At 35.5% G+C, this 21,005-nt stretch overlaps 1 protein-coding gene across 1 annotated transcript; it reads left to right on the top strand.

The window, feature by feature from the left end:
• Nucleotides 1–18,058: 18,058 nt before the first annotated feature.
• On the top strand, nt 18,059–20,492 carry LOC112703118 (bifunctional phosphatase IMPL2, chloroplastic). Its single transcript, XM_025754437.3, has 9 exons — nt 18,059–18,458; nt 18,866–19,020; nt 19,097–19,175; nt 19,255–19,349; nt 19,427–19,476; nt 19,583–19,774; nt 19,847–19,936; nt 20,017–20,128; nt 20,212–20,492. Exons 1-9 carry the CDS (start codon nt 18,295–18,297, stop codon nt 20,280–20,282), a joined length of 1,008 nt encoding a protein of 335 aa, XP_025610222.1. The 5' UTR covers nt 18,059–18,294; the 3' UTR covers nt 20,283–20,492.
• The last annotated feature ends 513 nt before the right edge of the window (nt 20,493–21,005 follow it).

Genomic DNA, 21,005 nt, shown 5'->3' with positions numbered 1-21,005 from the left:
AGGAAAGAAGAGAGTAGAAGAAGAAGAAATGAAGGAGATGGAGATGGCTTTGTGGTTCGGCCAAAGGGGGAGAAGTAGTGTTTAGGTTGTGTAAAAATGAAGGAGTGAAGAGGGGTTTATATAGGGGTGAAGAGAGGGGTAGGGTTCGGCTATGGGAGGGTGGGTTTGGGTGGGAAAGTGGTTTGAATTTGAATGGTGAGGTGGGTGGAGTTTTATGAAGGATGGATGTGAGTGGTGAAGAGAAAGATGGGATTTGATAGGTGAAGGGTTTTTGTGAAAGGGGTGTTGAGGTGATTGGTGAATGGGTGAGGAAGAGAGAGAGTGGTGAGGTAGGTGGGGATCCTGTGGGGTCCACAGATCCTGAGGTGTCAAGGAAAAGTCATCGCTGCACCAAGTGGCGAGCAAAATTGCTCCCTGTGCCAATTCTGGCGTTAAACGCCGGGCTGGTGCCCATTTCTGGCATTTAACGCCAACTTCTTGCCCTTTCCTGGTGTTTAACACAAGTCTGGTGCCCCTTTCTGGCCTTAAACGCCCAGAATGGTGCCAGACTGGGCGTTAAACACCCATCTGCTAGCCTTACTGGCGTTTAAATGCCAGCAAGTTCTCCTCCAGGGTGTGCTATTTTTCTTTCTATTTTTCATTCTGTTTTTGCTTTTTCAATTGATTTTGTGACTTCTCATGATCATCAACCTACAAAAAACATAAAATAACAAGGGAAAATAGATAAAATATAGCATTGGGTTGCCTCCCAACAAGCGCTTCTTTAATGTCAGTAGCTTGACAGAGGGCTCTCATGGAGCCTCACAGATACTCAGAGCCATCTTGGAACCTCCCAACACCAAACTTAGAGTTTGAATGTGGGGGTTCAACACCAAACTTAGAAGTTGGTTGTGGCCTCCCAACACCAAACTTAGAGTTTGACTGTGGGGGCTCTATTTGACTCTGTTTTGAGAGAAGCTCTTCATGCTTCCTCTCTATGGTTATAGAGGGATATCCTTGAGCCTTAAACACAAGGGATTCTTCATTCACTTGAATGATCAGTTCACCTCTGTCAACATCAATCATAGCCTTTGCTGTGGCTAGGAAAGGTCTGCCAAGGATGATGGATTCATCCATGCACTTCCCAGTCTCTAGGACTATGAAATCAGTAGGGATGTAATGGTTTTCAACTTTTACCAGAACATCCTCTACAAGTCCATAAGCTTGTTTTCTTGAATTGTCTGCCATCTCTAGTGAGATTTTTGCAGCTTGCACCTCAAAGATCCCTACCTTCTCCATTACAGAGAGAGGCATGAGGTTTACACTTGACCCTAGGTCACACAAGGCCTTCTTGAAGGTCATGGTGCCTATGGCACAAGGTATTGAGAACTTCCCAGGATCTTGTCTCTTTTGAGGTAGTTTCTGCCTAGACAAGTCATCCAGTTCTTTGGTGAGCAAAGGGGGTTCATCCTCCCAAGTCTCATTACCAAATAACTTGTCATTTAGCTTCATGATTGCTCCAAGGTATTTAGCAACTTGCTCTTCAGTGACATACTCATCCTTTTCAGAGGAAGAATACTCATCAGAGCTCATGAATGACAGAAGTAAATCCAATGGAATCTCTATGGTCTCAGTGGGAGCCTCAGATTCCCATGGTTCCTCATTAGGGAACTCATTGGAGGCCAGTGGACGTCCATTGAGGTCTTCCTCAGTGGCATTCACTGCCTCTCCCTCCTCTCCAAATTCGGCCATGTTGATGGCCTTGCACTCTCCTTTTGGATTTTCTTCTATATTGCTTGGAAAAGTACTAGGAGGGAGTTCAGCTAACCCACTTGTGCCTCCAAATTTCTAATGGAGGACCTTGTTTCAGTCATGAAACTTTGAGTGGTTTTGATTAGATCAGAGACCATGGTTGCTAAGTCAGAGTGGTTCTGCTTAGAATTCTCTGTCTGTTGCTGAAAAGATGATGGAAAAGGCTTGCCATTGCTAAACCTGTTTCTTTCACCATTATTGTTGTTGAAACCTTGTTGAGGTCTCTGTTGATCCTTCCATGAGAGATTTGGATGATTTCTCCATGAAGGATTATAAGTGTTTCCATAGGGTTCTCCCATGTAATTCACCTCTTCCATTGAAGGGTTCTCAGGATCATAAGCTTCTTCTTCAGATGAAGCTTTCTTAGTACTGCCTGGTGCATTTTGTATTCCAGACAGACTTTGAGAAATCATATTGACTTGCTGGGTCAATATTTTGTTCTGAGCCAATATGGCATTCAGAGTATCAATCTCAAGAACTCCTTTCTTCTGATTAGTCCCATTGTTCACAGGATTCCTTTCAGAAGTGTACATGAATTGGTTATTTGCAACAATTTCAATTAGTTCTTGAGCTTCTGTAGGCGTCTTCTTCCGATGAAGAGATCCTCCAGCAGAGCTATCCAAAGACATCTTGGACAGTTCAGACAGGCCATCATAGAAAATACCTATGATGCTCCATTCAGAAAGCATATCAGAGGGACACTTTCTGATTAATTGTTTGTATCTTTCCCAAGCTTCATAGTGGGATTCTCCTTCCTTCTGTCTGAAGGTTTGGACTTCCACTCTAAGCTTACTCAATTTTTGAGGTGGAAAGAACTTTGCCAAGAAGGCATTGACTAGCTTTTCCCAAGAGTTCAAGCTTTCTTTAGGTTGTGAGTCCAACCATATTCTAGCTCTGTCTCTTACAGCAAAAGGGAATAGCATAAGTCTGTAGACCTCAGGGTCAACCCCATTGGTCTTGACAGTGTCACAGATTTGCAAGAATTCAGCTAAAAACTGATGAGGATCTTCCAATGGAAGTCCATGAAACTTGCAATTCTGTTGCATTAGAGAAACTAATTGAGGCTTAAGCTCAAAGTTGTTTGCTCCAATAGCAGGGATAGAGATGCTTCTCCCATAGAAGTCGGGAGTAGGTGCAGTAAAGTCACCCAGCACCTTCCTTGCATTGTTGGCATTGTTGTTGTTTTCGGCTGCCATGTCTTCTTCTTTGAAGATTTCTGTTAGGTCCTCTATATAGAGTTGTGCCTTAGCTTCTCTTAGCTTTCGCTTCAAGGTCCTTTCAGGTTCAGGGTCAGCCTCAACAAGAATTCTTTTGTCTTTGCTCCTGCTCATATGAAAGAGAAGAAAACAAGAAAATATGGAATCCTCTACGTCACAGTATAGAGATTCCTTGAGGTGTCAGAGGAAAAGAAAAATAGAAGGAAGTAGTAGAAAATTCGAACTTATCAAGGAAAGATGGAGTTCGAATTGTGCATTAAGGAATAGTGTTAGTCCATAAATAGAAGGATGTGAGAAGAGGGGAAGTAATTTTCGAAAATTAAGTAAAAGATTTTAAAAACATTTTGAAAAAGATGTGATTAAGAAGATATGATTGGTTTTAAAAAGATGTGATTGAGAAGATATGATTTGAAAAACATTTTAGAAAGATTTGATTTTAAAAATTAATAACTTGGCTAACAAGAAAAGATATGATTCAAACATTAAACCTTTCTCAACAGAAAAGGCAACATACTTGAATTGTTGAATCAAATCACTAATTGTTAGCAAGTATCTTTGAAAATAGAAAGAAATTGATTTTGAAAAAGATTTGATTGAAAAGATATGATTTGAAAAAGATTTGATTTTGAAAAGATTTTGAAAACTTAAAAAAAATTTGATTTGAAAACAAAATCTTCCCTCTTGTGCCATCCTGGCGTTAAACGCCCAGAATGGTGCACATTCTGGCGTTTAACGCCCAAACTACTACCCTTTTGGGTGTTAAACGCCCAGCCAGACACCCTGGCTGGCGTTTAAACGCCAGTTTGCCCTTCTTCACTGGGCGTTTTGAACGCCCAGTTTTTTCTGTGTAATTCCTCTGCTGTATGTTCTGAATCTTCAATTCTCTGTATTATTGACTTGAAAAGACACAAATTAAAAATATTTTTGGATTTTTAATAATGAGGAATAGTCAAAGTGCAACTAAAATCAAATAAACAATGCATGCAAGACACCAACTTAGCAGTTTGTATACTACTGACACTAACAAAATGAGAATACACATAAGAAACAACAAAACACTCAAGTCAAGAGAATTTAAAGATCAGAGCAATGAAATCATCAAGAACAACTTGAAGATCACTCAAGACACATGAATGAATGCAAGAAGAACAGAAACATGCAATTGACACCAAACTTAACATGAAACACTAGACTCAAACAAGAAACATAGAATATTTTTGGTTTTTATGATTTTGTAAAATTTTTTTTTTGGATTTTTCGAAAATTAAGTGGAAAAGAAAATAAAGATATCAAAATTCTTAATGAGAATTCCAGGAATCATTGCAATGCTAGTCTAAGACTCCAGTCCAGGAATTAGACATGGCTTCATAGCCAGCCAAGCTTTCAAAGAAAGCTCCGGTCCGAAACACTAGACATGGCCAATGGCCAGCCAAGCCTTAGCAGATCACTACTCCAACAGCAAGATTGTTAGAAATCAACAAGCTCTTGTGATGATAAGTTGAAACCTCAGTCCAATAAAATTAGACATGGCTTCACAGCCAGCCAGACTTCAACAGATCGTCATGAAACTCTAGAATTTATTCTTAAGAACTCTGAAGAAAAATACCTAATCTAAGCAACAAGATGAACCGTCAGTTGTCCAAACTCAACAATCCCCGGCAACGGCGCCAAAAACTTGGTGCTGTTGCCGGATCAAAAATTTGGCACTGATGTTACCGGACCAAAAGCTTGCCGAAAACTCGAACAATCCCCGACAACGGCGCCAAAAACTTGGTGTACGAAATTGTGATCATCAATGGCGCCATCAACATGGTACGCTCAATTGTAATCTCAACTATTTATCACAACTTCGCACAACTAACCAGCAAGTGTACTGGGTTGTCCAAGTAATAAACCTTACGCGAGTAAGGGTCGATCCCACGGAGATTGTTGGTATGAAGCAAGCTATGGTCACCTTGTAAATCTTAGTCAGGCAGACTCAAATGGTTATGGATGATGAATAAAACATAAAGATAAAGATAGAGATACTTATGTAATTCATTGGTGAGAATTTCAGATAAGCGAGTGGAGATGCTTTATCCCTTCCGTCTCTCTGCTTTCCTACTATCTTCATCCAATCCTTCTTACTCCTTTCCATGGCAAGCTATATGTAGGGTTTCACCGTTGTCAGTGGCTACCTCCCATCCTCTCAGTGAAAATGTTCAACGCACCCTGTCACGGCACGGCTAATCATCTGTCGGTTCTCAATCAGGTTGGAATAGAATCCAGTGATTCTTTTGCGTCTGTCACTAACGCCCAGCCTTCAGGAGTTTGAAGCTCGTCACAGTCATTCAATCATTGAATCCTACTTAGAATACCACAGACAAGGTTTAGACCTTCCGGATTCTCTTGAATGCCGCCATCAGTTCTAGCTTATACCACGAAGATTCTGATTAAGGGATCCAAGAGATATCCACTCAATCTAAGGTAGAACGGAGGTGGTTGTCAGGCACACGTTCATAGGTGAGAATGATGATGAGTGTCACAGATCATCACATTCATCAAGTTGAAGAACAAGTGATATCTTAGAACAAGAATAAGCCGAATTGAATAGAAGAACAATAGTAATTGCATTAATACTCGAGGTACAGCAGAGCTCCACACCTTAATCTATGGTGTGTAGAAACTCCACCGTTGAAAATACATAAGAACAAGGTCTAGGCATGGCCGTGAGGCCAGCCTCCCAATGATCTAAGAACTAGATGTCCAAAGATGAAAATACAAAAGCAAAAGGTCCTACTTATAGAGAACTAGTAGCCTAGGGTTTACAGAGATGAGTAAATAACATAAAAATCCACTTCCGGGCCCACTTGGTGTGTGCTTGGGCTGAGCATTGAAGCATTTTCGTGTAGAGACTCTTCTTGGAGTTAAACGCCAGCTTTTGTGCCAGTTTGGGCGTTTAACTCCCATTCTTGTGCCAGTTCCGGCGTTTAACGCCGGGCAGTTTTGAGCTGATTTGGAACGCCGGTTTGGGCCATCAAATCTTGGGCAAAGTATAGACTATTATATATTGCTGAAAAGCCCAGAATGTCTACTTTCCAACGCCGTTGAGAGCGCGCCAATTGGGCTTCTGTAGCTCCAGAAAATCCACTTCGAGTGCAGAGAGGTCAGAATCCAACAGCATCTGCAGTCCTTTTTAGTCTCTGAATCAGATTTTTGCTCAAGTCCCTCAATTTCAGCCAGAAAATACCTGAAATCACAGAAAAATACACAAACTCATAGTAAAGTCCAGAAAAGTGAATTTTAACTAAAAACTAATAAAAATATACTAAAAACTAACTAGAACATACTAAAAAAATACTAAAAACAATGCCAAAAAGCGTACAAATTATCCGCTCATCAATACCCCAGCCAAATAGTTTCCTTGTTTGCTGTAGCCAATGCACGATACTCAACTTCTGATGAACTACATGAAACAGTACATTGCTTTTTTACTCTTCCAAGAAATCAAAGATGAGCCAAGATAGAAACAGTAGGCTGAAGTAGAACGTCTGGTATCCGGACAAGCAGCCCAGTCCGAATTTGAGAAGCCAGTGATGCACAGGTCACAGGAGGTAGGGAAGAAAAGCCCCTATGCAGGAGCATACTTTAGGTACCTTAAAATGCTATGAGCTGCATGATGATGAGCGTTAGTGGGCTTGTCAAGAAACTGACTAAGTCTACTGATTGCAAAACTAATGTCTGGACGAGTATTTGTCAAGTATAGCAGCTTCCCAACCAATTTGCGATATCCTGTAACATCTGGGAGTAATGTGCCACTATTCTGTCTCAACTTGGCACTGTAATTCATGGGGGTGGAGACTGGCTTACAATCAATAAATCCAAAATCTGTGAGTATATCAACTATATATTTCCTTTGATATAATGCAATTTCCTTGTTTGATTGGGCCACCTCAAATCCAAGAAAAAATTTTAGGTCCTCAATGTCCTTTATGTGAAATCGATCATCCAACACTCTTTTGATGTTGTCAATTTCAACCATATCATTCCCAGCCAACACTAGGTCATCCACATAGACCAATATTGCTGTGAAACCATGATCGGAACGCTTGGTGAATAAGCTGTAATCAGATCGACATTGTTTGTATCCAAGCTTAATTAGGACTGACTTGAGTTTATGTTCCACTGCCTGCTAGCTTGCTTCAGGCCGTACAATGACTTTTTCAGTTTGCAAACTTGACCCTTATCAACACAGAGTCCTAGTGGAGGTGTCATGTAGACTTCTTCATCTAAGTCTCTATGAAAGAATGCGGTGTTCACATCTATTTGTTTCAAAAACTAGTTATTAGCTACTGCCAAAGCAAGAACAATGCGAAGACTTGTTAGCTTGAGAATCGGACTGAAGGTGTCTCGATAGTCAATGTCAGGGACTTGGGTATATCCCTTTGCCACTAGGCGTGTTTTATGTCTCTCAATACTACCATCAGGGTTGTATTTAACCTTAAAACCCCACCTGCACCCTATGGCCTTCTTACCAACTGGTACAGTAGTGAGCTTCTAGGTTTTGCTTTCATTTAGAGAATCAAGTTCAGATTGGATAGCCTTTTTTCAACAAGGTTGAGAGATTGCCTCTTCATAGTGCTTGGGTTCAGTGTTTGTGGATAATGCAATCGAAAATGCTCTATGTGATGGTGAAAGTTTATCATATGACAAAAAGTTTGATAGGAGATACTTACACTGAGACTGTATAATGGCCAAGATTGGAAGTAACATTTAGGCACTGATAATCTTGAAGATATGAAGGGCTTCTCCTGATTCTTGTGGACCTCCTTTGCACAACAGGTTCAGGATTATGATGAAGGGAAGTAGAGGCTGCCTTAGAACTTTTAGTAGTATGCGAAGAATTAATTTGTGAATTTAAATTTTCATTTTGTGTGGTGTGTGAAGGTTTTAACTGTGTATGAGGTATAGTATGTGGAAATAGGTCATAAGAAAAAGGGTCATAATGTGAGTTGTAACCCACTGATGCAGAATTTTGTGAAAAAGTGTTTAAGGTTGTTTGTGTGTGGAAGGGAAAGTGATCTTCATAAAAATGTACATTTCTGAAAATGAAAATCTGTCTTGTCTTTAAATCCATCAATACGAATCCTTTAACACCCTCCCTAAATCCCAGAAATATAGATTTTCGAGCCCTTCGGTCTAGCTTATGTCTTCCAGCTATTATAGTGCAAGCATAGGCTAGACATCCAAAGATTTTTAAATCTAAAAGATCAGGAAATGTTTGGTAAAGAAGTAGAGATGGAGACTTGTTTTGCAAAAAAGGTGCTTGGAATTCGATTGATGATGTAAACTGCATGCAAAAGAGCAAAGTTTCAAATTCATTTGGGTATATCAGACTGAAAAATCGAGCTACGAGTGTCAGCAAACAAGTGTTGATGTTTCCGCTCAACAATGCCATTTTGTTGAGGGGTTTCAACACATGATGTTTGGTAAAGAATTTCATTTTCTGTATAAAACCGAGACATTAAAAATTCTGGTCCATTGTATGTTCTAATGACTTTTACTTGGCCGCCAAACTGCACTTTTGTAAATTGAATAAAATTCTGAACTAGTTTGCTTGCTTCTGCTTTTGTTTTCATTAAATGAGTCCATGTAAATCGTGATTTATCATCAACAATGGTTAAAAATATTTATTCCCATTAATGGATGGAATTGAAAGAGGGCCCCATATATCAATGTGAAGAAGATCAAATACATTTTCTAAAATAGTAGCGCTGTTTGAAAAGCTCAGTTTTTTTTTGTTTCGCAAAATGGCATGTGTCACAAGGTGCAATTTTATTACTACATTCAATGAATGGAAAATCAGATTTCATAACATTCAATCTATCTAAAGACAAGTGTCCTAACCGAAAGTGCCAGAGATTTATTCCCTTTATTTTAGGTTTGAAAAAACATATGAAGCTTGCTGCCTGTACAAATTCAGGTCTCACTGCCTCAGCATTCAGTGCATAAAGTCCTTCACATGCCTTAGCTGTGCCAATCACCTTCTCCGAGCTGATATCCTGAATCTTATACAATTTGTCATCAAAGTTCATGTGGCAATGCAAATGAGATGTGGCCTTGGAAACAAAAATTAGCTTAAAGTTGAAGGAAGGTATATATAATGTATTAACAAGGTACAAGTTCTATGAGAAGAAAATAGTTCCAGCAATTTTGCTAATGGCTAGTGCACCATTAGGCAATTTGACAAGAATTGGAGCTATTTCATGATATGACTGAAAATCATTGAGTGAGTATGACACATGGTCTGTAGCCCCTGTGTCCACCACCCAAGGTGCATATTTTTTTTTATCTAAAACGTTTAATACAAGTATGCTTGATCTAAAATGCATGACATATACCTTACTACCTGGATGAGGTGTTGGTAAAGGCTCTAGAGTGTGTGGTTCAGCACTGTGATTTGGTTTCTGATTTTCTTTGTTGAGAAGTGCTAGCAAAGCTTATTTTTGTTTTGGTGTGAAATAAAAAATCTGTGACCCACTGCTCTCTCCATTGTAAGGAAATCTGAGATTTTTATTTCTTCCCTCATAATCTGATGCACTAATGTTCATGATTGCAGTGTTGTGCCTCTGCTGCATATGTAATGGATATCCATGCTTTTTATAGCATGTGTCGATGGTGTGTCCATACTTACCACAGTAAGAGCATTGCATCTTGCCTCGTCCTCCTTAACCTCTTCTAAAACCTTGATTCCTTCCTCCTCTGCCCCTCCCTCTTCCTCTGCTGTGTGAATCTTCTGCAATGTTCAAGAGAGTGGTGGATTGAGCTGCTACAATGAGTTTATTATCTGAGGTAAATTCAAGGCTCTGGAATTGCCTTTCTTGTTGTGTGAGAAGTGAGAAAACAGTATTCAGACTTGGAAGCGGATCCATAAGCATGACCTGAGACCTTACTCCAGCATATTGTTCATTCAGTCCTCTAAGAAATCTTGTCACTTGATCTTCCGTTTTAAAATTTCTTACAACACCTAATCCACAATTGCAATCTCTTCCACAAATACATGAAGGAATTGTTCTGAAGCTGTCTAATTCCTCCCACATTTTCTTCAATTCAGTGAAATATGCAGTCAGATTCATATCTCCTTATTTGAGAGCATACAACTCTTCCTGTAATTTGGCTACTCGAAATTTATCCGCCTGGTAGTACCTATGCTTCAATTCATCGCAGAGGTCTAATGCCACAATTTTCCAGCTTTCACTTTGAGCAATATCAAAATTCAGACTAAGGTTTAACCATGCAATGACATAGGTATTGCAACGCTCCCAAGCTTCATAGGAAGGATCGTGTATCTCAGGTCTAGGTAAACTACCATCAATGAATTTGATCTTATTCTTAGATCTCAGAACCCTAACCATAGATCTACTCCAATCTCCATAATTCTTTCCATTAAAAATGACATTTGTAATAGTGATATCTGGATTTTCAGACGGATGCAAGAAGAAGTGATTCGAAGGATCTTGATTAAATCCTCCACTATTCCGACTCACGTGAGCATGAATGGCAGAAAGCTGACTAAAAAATGCAGAAATTCCATGCGGATCAAGGTTCTCCAATGGTGATCGCGCTTGCGGATTCGTTCCTGCAGTGTCACGAACTAGATCTATTCACTGCACGCTTTGCGTTTTCAGATCTTGCGTTTGTGATGTTCAAGCCCGAAACGTTGAGTTCCTCCTTCGATCCCAATCTCAGGCACTCTCAGTAAGCTCCACGCTCACCGCACCATGTTGAAGTGTGGTTGGTGAAGCACTGAGCACAGAACAGAGAAAGAGATTTGGGAGAAGAAATGGAATTGAAAATTACTCAACTATAGTGAAAGATCTCAAAACTATACAAATGGTGATACAGTCTCTTATATACCAGTGAAGAGTAACTAACTAGACTATTCTAACTGACTAATTTGTATAATTTAGTCACACCAATTGTGCAGGTATGAGAGCTATACTTATCTACATAAAATGCATAATAAGTTAAGGTGAGTGGGAAATTAATTTAAATTACTTGCTTGTAAAATAATTGATTTGTTTATTCCAAAAAAATGATTGATGAGTAAAAAAAATACCTTTTTTTACAATCAATTGTTTTATAAGAAAAAGTCAATTTTTATACAAGTGAATTGATTTTATTACCTATTTAATTGATTGGTTGAAGGATCAATTGATTGATTAAAAAACTAATTAATTGATTGAATTATCTAATTAATTAGTTAAAAAAATAATTCATTAATTGAATTATCTAATTAGTTAAAGAATACAATTAATTATATGTACTCAATATATATAATTTTTTTATACAAACAACAACTAATTATTTAAAAGATTTATTTGTGGCCTCGTTCATCATATGGATGATATCATATGGATTTTATTTTGTTTATTATTATATAACAGTTTACTGAATCAATTGTTTTTAGTGGACAGTTTTAAAATGTCAAATATATTTAAGGATAAAAATAAAATAGATAAACTAAAAAAACTTGTAATAAACTCAGCTTACAAAAGATTTGGAGTGGCTAAAAATATATATATACATGTCTTTATCTGGTATTTCAAAAGATGCATGAATAGAGTTAACATAAATTTATATTTCATTGACTACAAATTTAAAAAAAATAGCATTAATCATAATAAGTTAGATTCTCAAATTAGGTGACTAAAAAATTTTTTTGTTAGTAATTAAAAAGAAATATATGGATCTTTTGTAGTCTTTTGAATTAGTTCAGTGCATAAGATTAGGGGTGTCAAAAATTTCCAGGCAGCGGGGATCCCCGCGGAGACCGCCCCGAACGGAGCCCCGATGGCGGAAAATTTTTCCTGCAGGGACGGGATGGGGGACAAAATTCCCCCGAAGCAGATGTGGGGACCCGAGCGGGGATCCCCGTCCCCATCCCCGTATTCCTCATAATCCCCGAATATATTAAATTACTTAAATACCTTTAAGAATTTAGTTTTTATTTTAGTTTTTTAGTCATTTCACTTTACATATATATATATATATATATATATATATATATATATATATATATATATATAAGTGAAAACCCTAATTTCTTCTCTTCCCAGAATCCCAATTCGCACAGAGACATAGAGCGCCGCGCATTGCAACTCCCTCACCCTGCTCCAGTGCTCCTCGCGAAACCCTTCTTTCCACAGAGGCATCCACCCTGCTCCAGTGCTCCTCGCGAAACCCATCTTTCTAGAGGCATAGAGTGCCGCGCATTGCAACTCCCTCACCCTGCTCCAGTGCTCCTCGCGAAACCCTTTCTCTCTGCGCCATTCCTCTGTGTTCTCTCCCTCGTCCCAGCCAGCCACCTCCGACCACCATCGTCACGGCCTCCAACCACCATCATTACCGCACCGCCCCGTGCGCCATCTTCCGTTCGCCCTCTTCCGCATCAGTCGCCGCTCTTCTCTTCACCAGCGTCTATACCTCTTCGTCTATTTCTGTGATTCTGTCTTATCCCTGGTAAGAGTCACTACTCCCCTTTTTTTTTATATTTTGGCATTTCACTTTAGGTTTTATGTTTTTTTTGTCTACTGTTGGAACAAACCATTTTTCTGCAACAAATGGAGAAACTCTTTTTAAATGCAGTGTTTGCTTGCTTAAGCATTTTCCTTTCATTGTAAGTTAAATATTATTAACAAAATGATATTTCTAATAATTTTCTTCTCAGTTTTTATTCATAGGTATGTACAATGAACTAATGCTGATACAATGAACATGTCATCTTATTACTCTGAAACAAATCGCACTGAATTAGTATACTACAATGAACTAATAATTCTACTACTCCTTTTTATCGTGTGGTACGATTATTCATTATTCTGAAAACAATAATTTCTGTACAGAGTATACTGGCATATATAATTCAAATTAAACACATGTACAAAATGCATTAGTTAGAAATGGTCAAAATTGATTCTGTCGATTGTGATTCAATAAATCAGGAATTCTGTGGCAACTTTTAGCACTGATGGTAGGAGCTAAAGTAAAGTATGCAACTATCATTTCATTATCCATTCCCTAAACACATTTATGCACGGTTATATATATATATATATATATATATATATATATATATATATATATATATATATATATATATATATATATATATAACAGTTATATATATAAAACCTACTTTCCCTCGAATCAAGTTCTGTAGTCCACTGTTGTATGTAGTCCAATTTCATTAGCTAATACATCAACTAGAATTCTTGACCAGTTAATGATTTTGATTTTGTTAATTTATTTTGACTATGCCACTTGTTTAGTTATTATTTTATCATCATCATCACAAGCTTCATTCTACTATGCTACTTGTTTAGTTATTATTTCATTAGTTTTCTTATTAGATTCTATCTATCAGTCTTTAGCTATGTTGTACAAATTATTATTATGTATAAATTTTTAATTTGATACTGTTTTGCTAGTTTTGATTTTCTAGTCATTTAACTTGAGTATTGTCTTCTTCAATTGTTCTTTTGCTATTTCTATTTTTTTATATATCTTTATTTCTTGTTAATTTATTCCTAATTTTATAATTTAATTTATTAATAATTCTGAGTTGATTTTGAGCTGCTGGGTTTAATTTATTTTGACTTGTTTTAATTTATTGTTTATGTATTCATTTTTAATTTAGTATTTCTGTATTAAAAATTACTGTATAGGATGGCTAGCTTTAGCTCAACTCCTATTGAAAATAATAATGAGATAGAACTAACTCAAGATGATGAGGGTCAAGTAATTGAAGCACATATTCAAGGAACACAAGAGGAAGGACAAGAAGAAACACAAGAGGGAGGACAAGAAGTTAGCCAAGAAGTGCAAAACAGTCCTAACAAAAAAGGATTAACTTCTGAGGCTTGAAAACATTTTAGGAGGGAGAAAATAGATGGAAAGTGGAAGGTAATATGTAAATATTGCGAAAGAAAGATTGGAGGTGACACGAAGCAAGGAACTAAGCACTTGCATGATCACATTAGAATTTGCCCGATTTGTACTGTTAGGGGACCAAAGCAATCAATATTAAAAACAGTGCAACAATCATCAGGTTCTACAGGAACGGGAAGGCCAACGGATTCACTTTTGGTTGGAAACTTCACATTTAGTCAAGAGGCAGCACGACGAGCACTCACAAAATGGGTTATTAGGGATGAACACCCTATGTCATTTGTTGAGCAAGTGGGTTTTCATGAGTTTATAGCCGAGACTCAACCTTTGTTCAAATTTTATACAAGAAATACATTGAGAAATGATATTGAGAAGATGTATGAAGCTGAAAAGGCAAAGCTTCTAAAATTGTTGGAAAAAAATTCAAGCCGCATTGCTATAACTACTGACATGTGGAGTGCTGATTGTCAAAACAAAGGCTATATGGCGATTACGGCTCACTTTATTGATGATGATTGGAACTTGCAATGTCGACTTATAAGATATTATTTATGCTTTTAGCATCTTTTAAATATGATTTTTTAATGTCATGATTGTTTATTATATTTACATTATTTTAGGTTTGCATATGTGCCTGCACCTCATACTGCTGAAGTTGTTAGTGATGTTTTGGTGAATTTCTTGTATGATTGGAACATAGATAGAAAATTATCAACTTTAACGGTTGATAATTGTAGTACAAATGATGCCATGATTCATCTTCTGCTTGATAAGATTTCACCATCTAACTTTGTTAAGAGAGGGAAATTTTTTCACATGTGTTGTTGTGCTCACATTGTTAATCTGATTGTGAAAGATGGTATGAATGCAATATATGGTTCTATTGAAAAAGTCAGAGATAGTATTTTTTTTGGGTTGCAACACAGAAGAGGGAAGAAAAATTTGTAGAGACTTGTAGGCAATTGAATATTAATTATAGGAGAAAGCTTGCACTTGATTGTAGAACTAGATGGAATTCAACGTATCTAATGCTTGCTTCTACTTTGCCATATAGAGAAGTTTTTGAGCGTTTAAGACACCGTAAATCTCTGTATAAAGTTGTACCATCTGATGATGAGTGGAAAATGGCAAATGAATTTGTTGATAAATTAGAAGTCTTTTATAGTGTGACTGAATTATTCTCTGGCACTTTATATCCAACGACAAATTTGTACTTTTCCAAGGTGTGTGAAATGAGATTGACATTCAATGAGTGGTTGTGTAGTTCAAATGAGTGGTTGTGTAGTTCAATTTCATGTTAAATTTAACTCTTGTAAATTGTTGGTTGATATAATATAGATAAATTAGGGTTGAAAATTCCAATTCCTTGGGACTATGTGATGGGTATGGGAATTTAGGAGTTTAGGTAATTATTTTTTTATTATGTCAAATTTATATTAAATATATGATATTCTTATTTATGATGTATGTTAACATATTCATATTTGTGTTGTATTTTAACAGATGGAGTTGTTTGTTGGAAGTTGAAGACTTTATTTTATGGCTTTTTTAAGAATGGAAGTTGTATTTTAAAATTTCGTTTTATGGATTATGATTTCTTATTTTATATTTCTTGATTTGTAAGTTGTAATCTTGGATAAGATATGTATATTTGTGTGTTGTAATAATGTTTTGTCGTTTTTTTATATTTTTTTAAAATTTTTTATTGTAATTTTCATATAAATATTTAACATAAAGAGATGGGGAATGGGGACCCGCGAGAAATACGGGGAACGCAGGGAATGGAGATGGGGTAATTATCTCCCCACAACGGGGATCGGAACAGAGATAGGGACAAAATTTGAGGGCGGAAACGGGGAGCAGGAAGGCATCCCCCGTCCCCGCTCCGCCCCATTGACATCCCTACATAAGATGCCTTGAATTTATGATTGTATTAGAATTAAGATCAACAATAAAAATTCTATGTTTTTATTATTTTTAATTGTTCATGATGTTAATAAAATATAAATGATGAATAATAAAATAAAAGATAAATTTTTTGATAAAATAATAATTAAAGGGTTAATTAATAAATAATACTTAAAAAATTATTTAATAATTATTAAAAAATTTAAAAATATATTTTATTATTAAGACTATTTAATAATATAAATATTATTAGACCATCTAATTTTTTGTTGACTAACAATAAGAGATTATCTAGAGTTAAATAGATTATTTTTCAGTCAATAGGTGACCATTAAAAATTAATTATTATTTCAATAATTCCTGATACTCTAGAGTAATATTTTTTCTTTTATTTTTGTCTATCAAACTTAAGTCAGAGAACAAGTTTTATTTTTTTTGGATATATGGTTAAATTCGTTCTTAAAAGATTATTCGTTTTTTAAATTAGTTTTTAATTTTTTTTAATTAAATAAGTCCTTCAAAAGATTTTAAATTAATTGTATTAGTTTATTATTTTTTTATTGACAATGCTAAAATTTGTTAATGTGGCACATTAATTAATACTACAATGTATACATAGAAATATTAATTGATTATTAGCATAATAAATTTATCAAATTAGATCAAATCAAAATCTAATTCAGAAAAAAACTTGAAGCATTAAAATCTCTCAATTTGAGATTAATTTGATCTGATTTCATAAACTTATCATGTTAGCTGTTAATTTGAACTACTAAGTATGTGTTTGGATTACCGTTTACAAACGAGAGTTTGCATAAAATTGATTTTGCAAACTTACTTTTGATAAAAAAAAAAATTAAGTTTGTGTTAAAGTGATTTATGTTTGACAAATTTTGTATCAAAATGGATTATAGTAAAATAAATGTTATTTGGCTTATACTATTCAAAATCACATTTACATAAAAATTACTAAAATAGACATCAATTTAAATAATTTTTTTATATTATCCTATCATTTTAATTTAGATATTTAAATTGATCTTATTAGTTAATTTTATAATGAAATTAATATTTATTTACTAAAATAAAAATAACATATAAAAATAGACAAAATATATTTTTAAATGAAAATAAAAAGTATAAATTATATATATATATATGTTACATTTTTTAAGTTTAATGTAAGAATGTTAATTTAGTATTTTTTTATATTGTATTTTTATTCTACTACTCTCAATAATCTTATTCTTAATATTATTGAAATTTAACGTTTATGATTTTATTATTATTTATGATTAATTTTTTATTTAATTTATTTTTTAAATAAAATCATAATTTATAGTATAAAAAATTACACTAAAACATAGTATACGAGAATTATAATTATGAAGGAGAGTACTAAAAATAATAAAAAATTAAAATATACTTTGTAGTGGTTAAAATAAATTTAAAAGTTCTGAATGATATTTTTTATATAGTATATTTTTAGTATTTTTAGTATTCTTTTTTAGTATTCTATAAATTTTTACTATTATTATTATTATTATTATTATTATTATTATTATTATTATTATTATTATTATTATTATTATTATTATTTACCTTTAATTTTTTGTTTAATTTACTTTACCTAATATGATCAATAAATTATATTATAAAATGATAATAAGAAACATAATACACAAAAATCACAATTATAAAAGTGTATAATGTCAAACAAACAGTTGACAAAAAAAATAAAAATAATAAATAATAAAAGAAGACTTCATATAAATGCAAATAAGAAGAATTTTATAAATAATACAATAAATAATACAATAACATGTATAAATGATAAAGTTGGTAAAAAATAAAGAGATATTTAATATTTATGGCTAAAAGTCCGTTAAGAAAACATACTTTTTGGAAATTGATTTTAGTAACAAAATTATTTGTCAAACAAAAAGTTGAAACTTTCAAGAAATCTAAACGTGCTTCTTTCTTTTTAATGCGTTTGTAAACACACCCTAAGTGTGTGTTGTGGTATCATCTAATATGTTATATCAATAAATTTTAAAGTTGTTAGCAACAAAAGTGACAAAAAGACTAAAATAATTAATTTAAAATTTTTAATTGACAAATTTAATTAAAAAAATATTTCAAAAATTACTTTAGAAAATAAGTGATCTTAGACTAATTTGATTATTTATTTATTTATTTATTTCAAAGAAATTGTTCAATGTTTTTGGCATAGAAATTGTTGAGTTTTTTTGGGTAAAATAAATTGAAAATTTTGTAAAGGAGGGGGTTTCGGGCTTTCGGCAATCACGTTATTTAACTGTACAAGCTATGCAAGCACCTGCTGCGGTGGAGCTCCCCAGACGATGAAGCCTTCTGTCTTAATGATATGAATTACAACAGAAGAATCACTAGATTTTAAAATCCCTTTTCCCACGCCAAGTCCAGACTGATGAGGTCTGCCGTTAGTGCGTCGCAAATACCAACCTTTTTGGCAAAACCAGTAACCCATCTTCCATCAGAATCCCTAAGAACTGCTGGTCATGGACAATCCTTCGCTGCGCCGTCGGCGTTGAGCTTATGCCACTTTACCGGTGGCGGGCTTCAGGCTATACGGTTAGTTCTGTTTGCTGAGAATTAAAATAAGCTTCAAGTGTGTCTGTTGAGAATTAAAGATGTTAGCTAGTAGTAACTGGGATTAAAAGAATTTTTTTTTTTTTTTTAAGATAGAGTAGATACATTGCAAAATTTTCAAGAATAATATAAAGTAGATTTAGCATTTGAGAGGGGTGGTTGAAGACGCTGTTGTGTTGGGGCCCACTTTAACCTGAAAAGCAAATATTGAGCGCTTTACATGGTCTTTACATGGTAGTGGCATGCTTTGGTGGTTGTGTTAGAATACACCCGTCAGGATGAGTGTGAGAGTTGGTGATGAAGCACCAATGTTTTCCGAACTATATTCCCAATCCCACAATCTCACTCTCTACCACACTCCAACCTAATTTTAATTTTGCATCTTACAGACCCAGAGCCAGAGCCATGGCGGCGTCCACTCCCAATGCGCCTCCCCACCTGAACCTCTTTGCCGACGTGGCCAACAAAGTTGCCGATGCTGCCGGAGAGGTCATCCGTCAGTATTTCAGGAGTAAATTTGACATTATTCAGAAAGACGACCTCAGTATGCCTCCCTCCAACCTTCCAATGCTTTTCATTTTCTCTCTGTTTGTGAATTGGAATTGTCGTTATTGCATCAGGTCCAGTAACAATTGCAGATCAATCCGCCGAGGAGGCCATGGTTTCCATCATATTAGACAATTTCCCTTCTCATGCTATGTGAGTCGAGTCTTAACTCCACCTTTTACCCTTTGTTGCCTTTTGCATTCACTCACTCATGGCATATTGAGAATTGCAGTTATGGAGAGGAAAAGGGGTGGAGGTGTACACAAGACACTGCTGACTATGTCTGGGTCCTGGATCCTATTGATGGCACAAAGAGCTTCATCACTGGTAACTGCTATCATTATTCATTGCCTCTCACTCGTTAAATATTTCATCCATTCATTTTGACTCTGCCTCTGCCTCAGGAAAACCCCTGTTTGGAACTCTGATTGCTCTTCTGCACAACGGTACACCAGTATGCATGCCACTCTTTAATCACTCGCTCCTTTACATTTAATGAATCCATGTATTGTGATTGGCATTATCATCAACCATATCTTGTTTTCTTTCCTTTTGGTTAGATCCTTGGCATCATTGATCAACCTGTCTTGAGAGAAAGATGGGTCGGGATGACCGGAGAGACGACTACACTCAACGGAAAACATGTGTCCACACGCGCTTGCTCTAACCTCTCTCAAGCATACCTATATACCACAAGCCCGCATCTCTTCAGCGGAGATGCAGAGGACGCATTCTTCCGTGTTAGGGACAAGGTAGGTCTGTTGCGTTATTACTTGGATTCCCTTTCTTTCCCAAGATGAATATTCTTAATTTGCATTCTGCAGGTTAAGATTCCATTATATGGTTGTGACTGCTATGCATATGCTCTTTTGTCTTCTGGCTTTGTGGATCTTGTTGTTGAGTCCGGTCTCAAGGTACTATATTTTCTCAACTCTGCTTCCACATTCAAACTAGTTTGTTACATACCTACCTTTGCTGATCTTTTGTGTTTCAGCCATACGATTTTCTTGCATTGATACCTGTTATTGAAGGAGCTGGAGGTGTCATAACTGATTGGAAAGGACAAAAACTTCATTGGGAAGCTTCTCCACTTTCAACTGCAACAAGTATGTGCTTGTTTATTTCAATTGCTTCCTCCTACTCCTAGTCCTGTTATCAACTTGAGGTTTTCGTGAACTGCATCTCACAGGTTTTAATGTCGTGGCGGCTGGTGACAAACACATCCATCAACAGACAATAGATTCATTGCAGTGGAAGTGACAATGGGGATTCTTCAGAATTCAGATGTTGTTAATGCTGTGTTGTGGTATCAGTTGTTGACCATTATTTAACTAATAAAGTTCAAAAGCGGTTGCTCATGATTTTTCCAACACCTTTAAAATGTAGTTGAACCAGCCATGCTGAACAACGTAAGTTCCCTGTTTTTCCCATGTTAAATCTCATAATGATAATTTTGTGATGATCCGAACAGTGAAGTATGTTACAGATCCCAGATAATTACATATCCAGGCCCACTGCTTGCTTTAACCATCACTAATAGGGATTTTTTCTCGAATAAATTAAAAAAAAAGTATTTTGGGTGGCGGCACGACAAATTTTATAAAATTCATAAAGTTTGTGGCTCCGTCTGGCAAACTTCAATTTCCTAAGTTCTTTTTCATGTTGGGAGAGCACCATTCCTACTGCACTATTGTTGCTTATATGCATGTGCCATATAAAATTGAACAAATAATAACTTGAAAATACGATTTCATTTCATTTTTTTTATAATTTTTTAAGAGTATGCATTCTTAAAAAATTATTCTGGAATTATATTTCAGAATAAGTTTTTTTTGGGCAAGTTCGCTGTACTTCGCGAACTTTATAAAATTCATAAAGTTCGTCATTCACAGGGAACTTCAAATTCCTAAGTTTTTCTTTGTGCTAGGGATCATTATTTCTACTGTACTATTATTGCCTGTATGCATGTGTCGTACATAATTG

This window comes from Arachis hypogaea, chromosome 7, assembly GCF_003086295.3.
Source record: "Arachis hypogaea cultivar Tifrunner chromosome 7, arahy.Tifrunner.gnm2.J5K5, whole genome shotgun sequence".
Lineage (NCBI taxonomy): Eukaryota > Viridiplantae > Streptophyta > Magnoliopsida > Fabales > Fabaceae > Arachis > Arachis hypogaea.
The sequence above is the reverse complement of the archived record's forward strand: the minus strand, read 5'-3'. Positions and strand labels throughout refer to the sequence as shown.

Bases quoted from the DNA above. Each gene is read 5' to 3' on its own strand.
- LOC112703118 (XM_025754437.3), top strand. From the start codon at position 18,295: ATGAGGTCTGCCGTTAGTGCGTCGCAAATACCAACCTTTTTGGCAAAA. The intron at 19,176-19,254 runs GTGAGTCGAGTC...TGAGAATTGCAG, and splicing joins AATTTCCCTTCTCATGCTAT to TTATGGAGAGGAAAAGGGGT. The intron at 20,129-20,211 runs GTATGTGCTTGT...TGCATCTCACAG, and splicing joins TCCACTTTCAACTGCAACAA to GTTTTAATGTCGTGGCGGCT.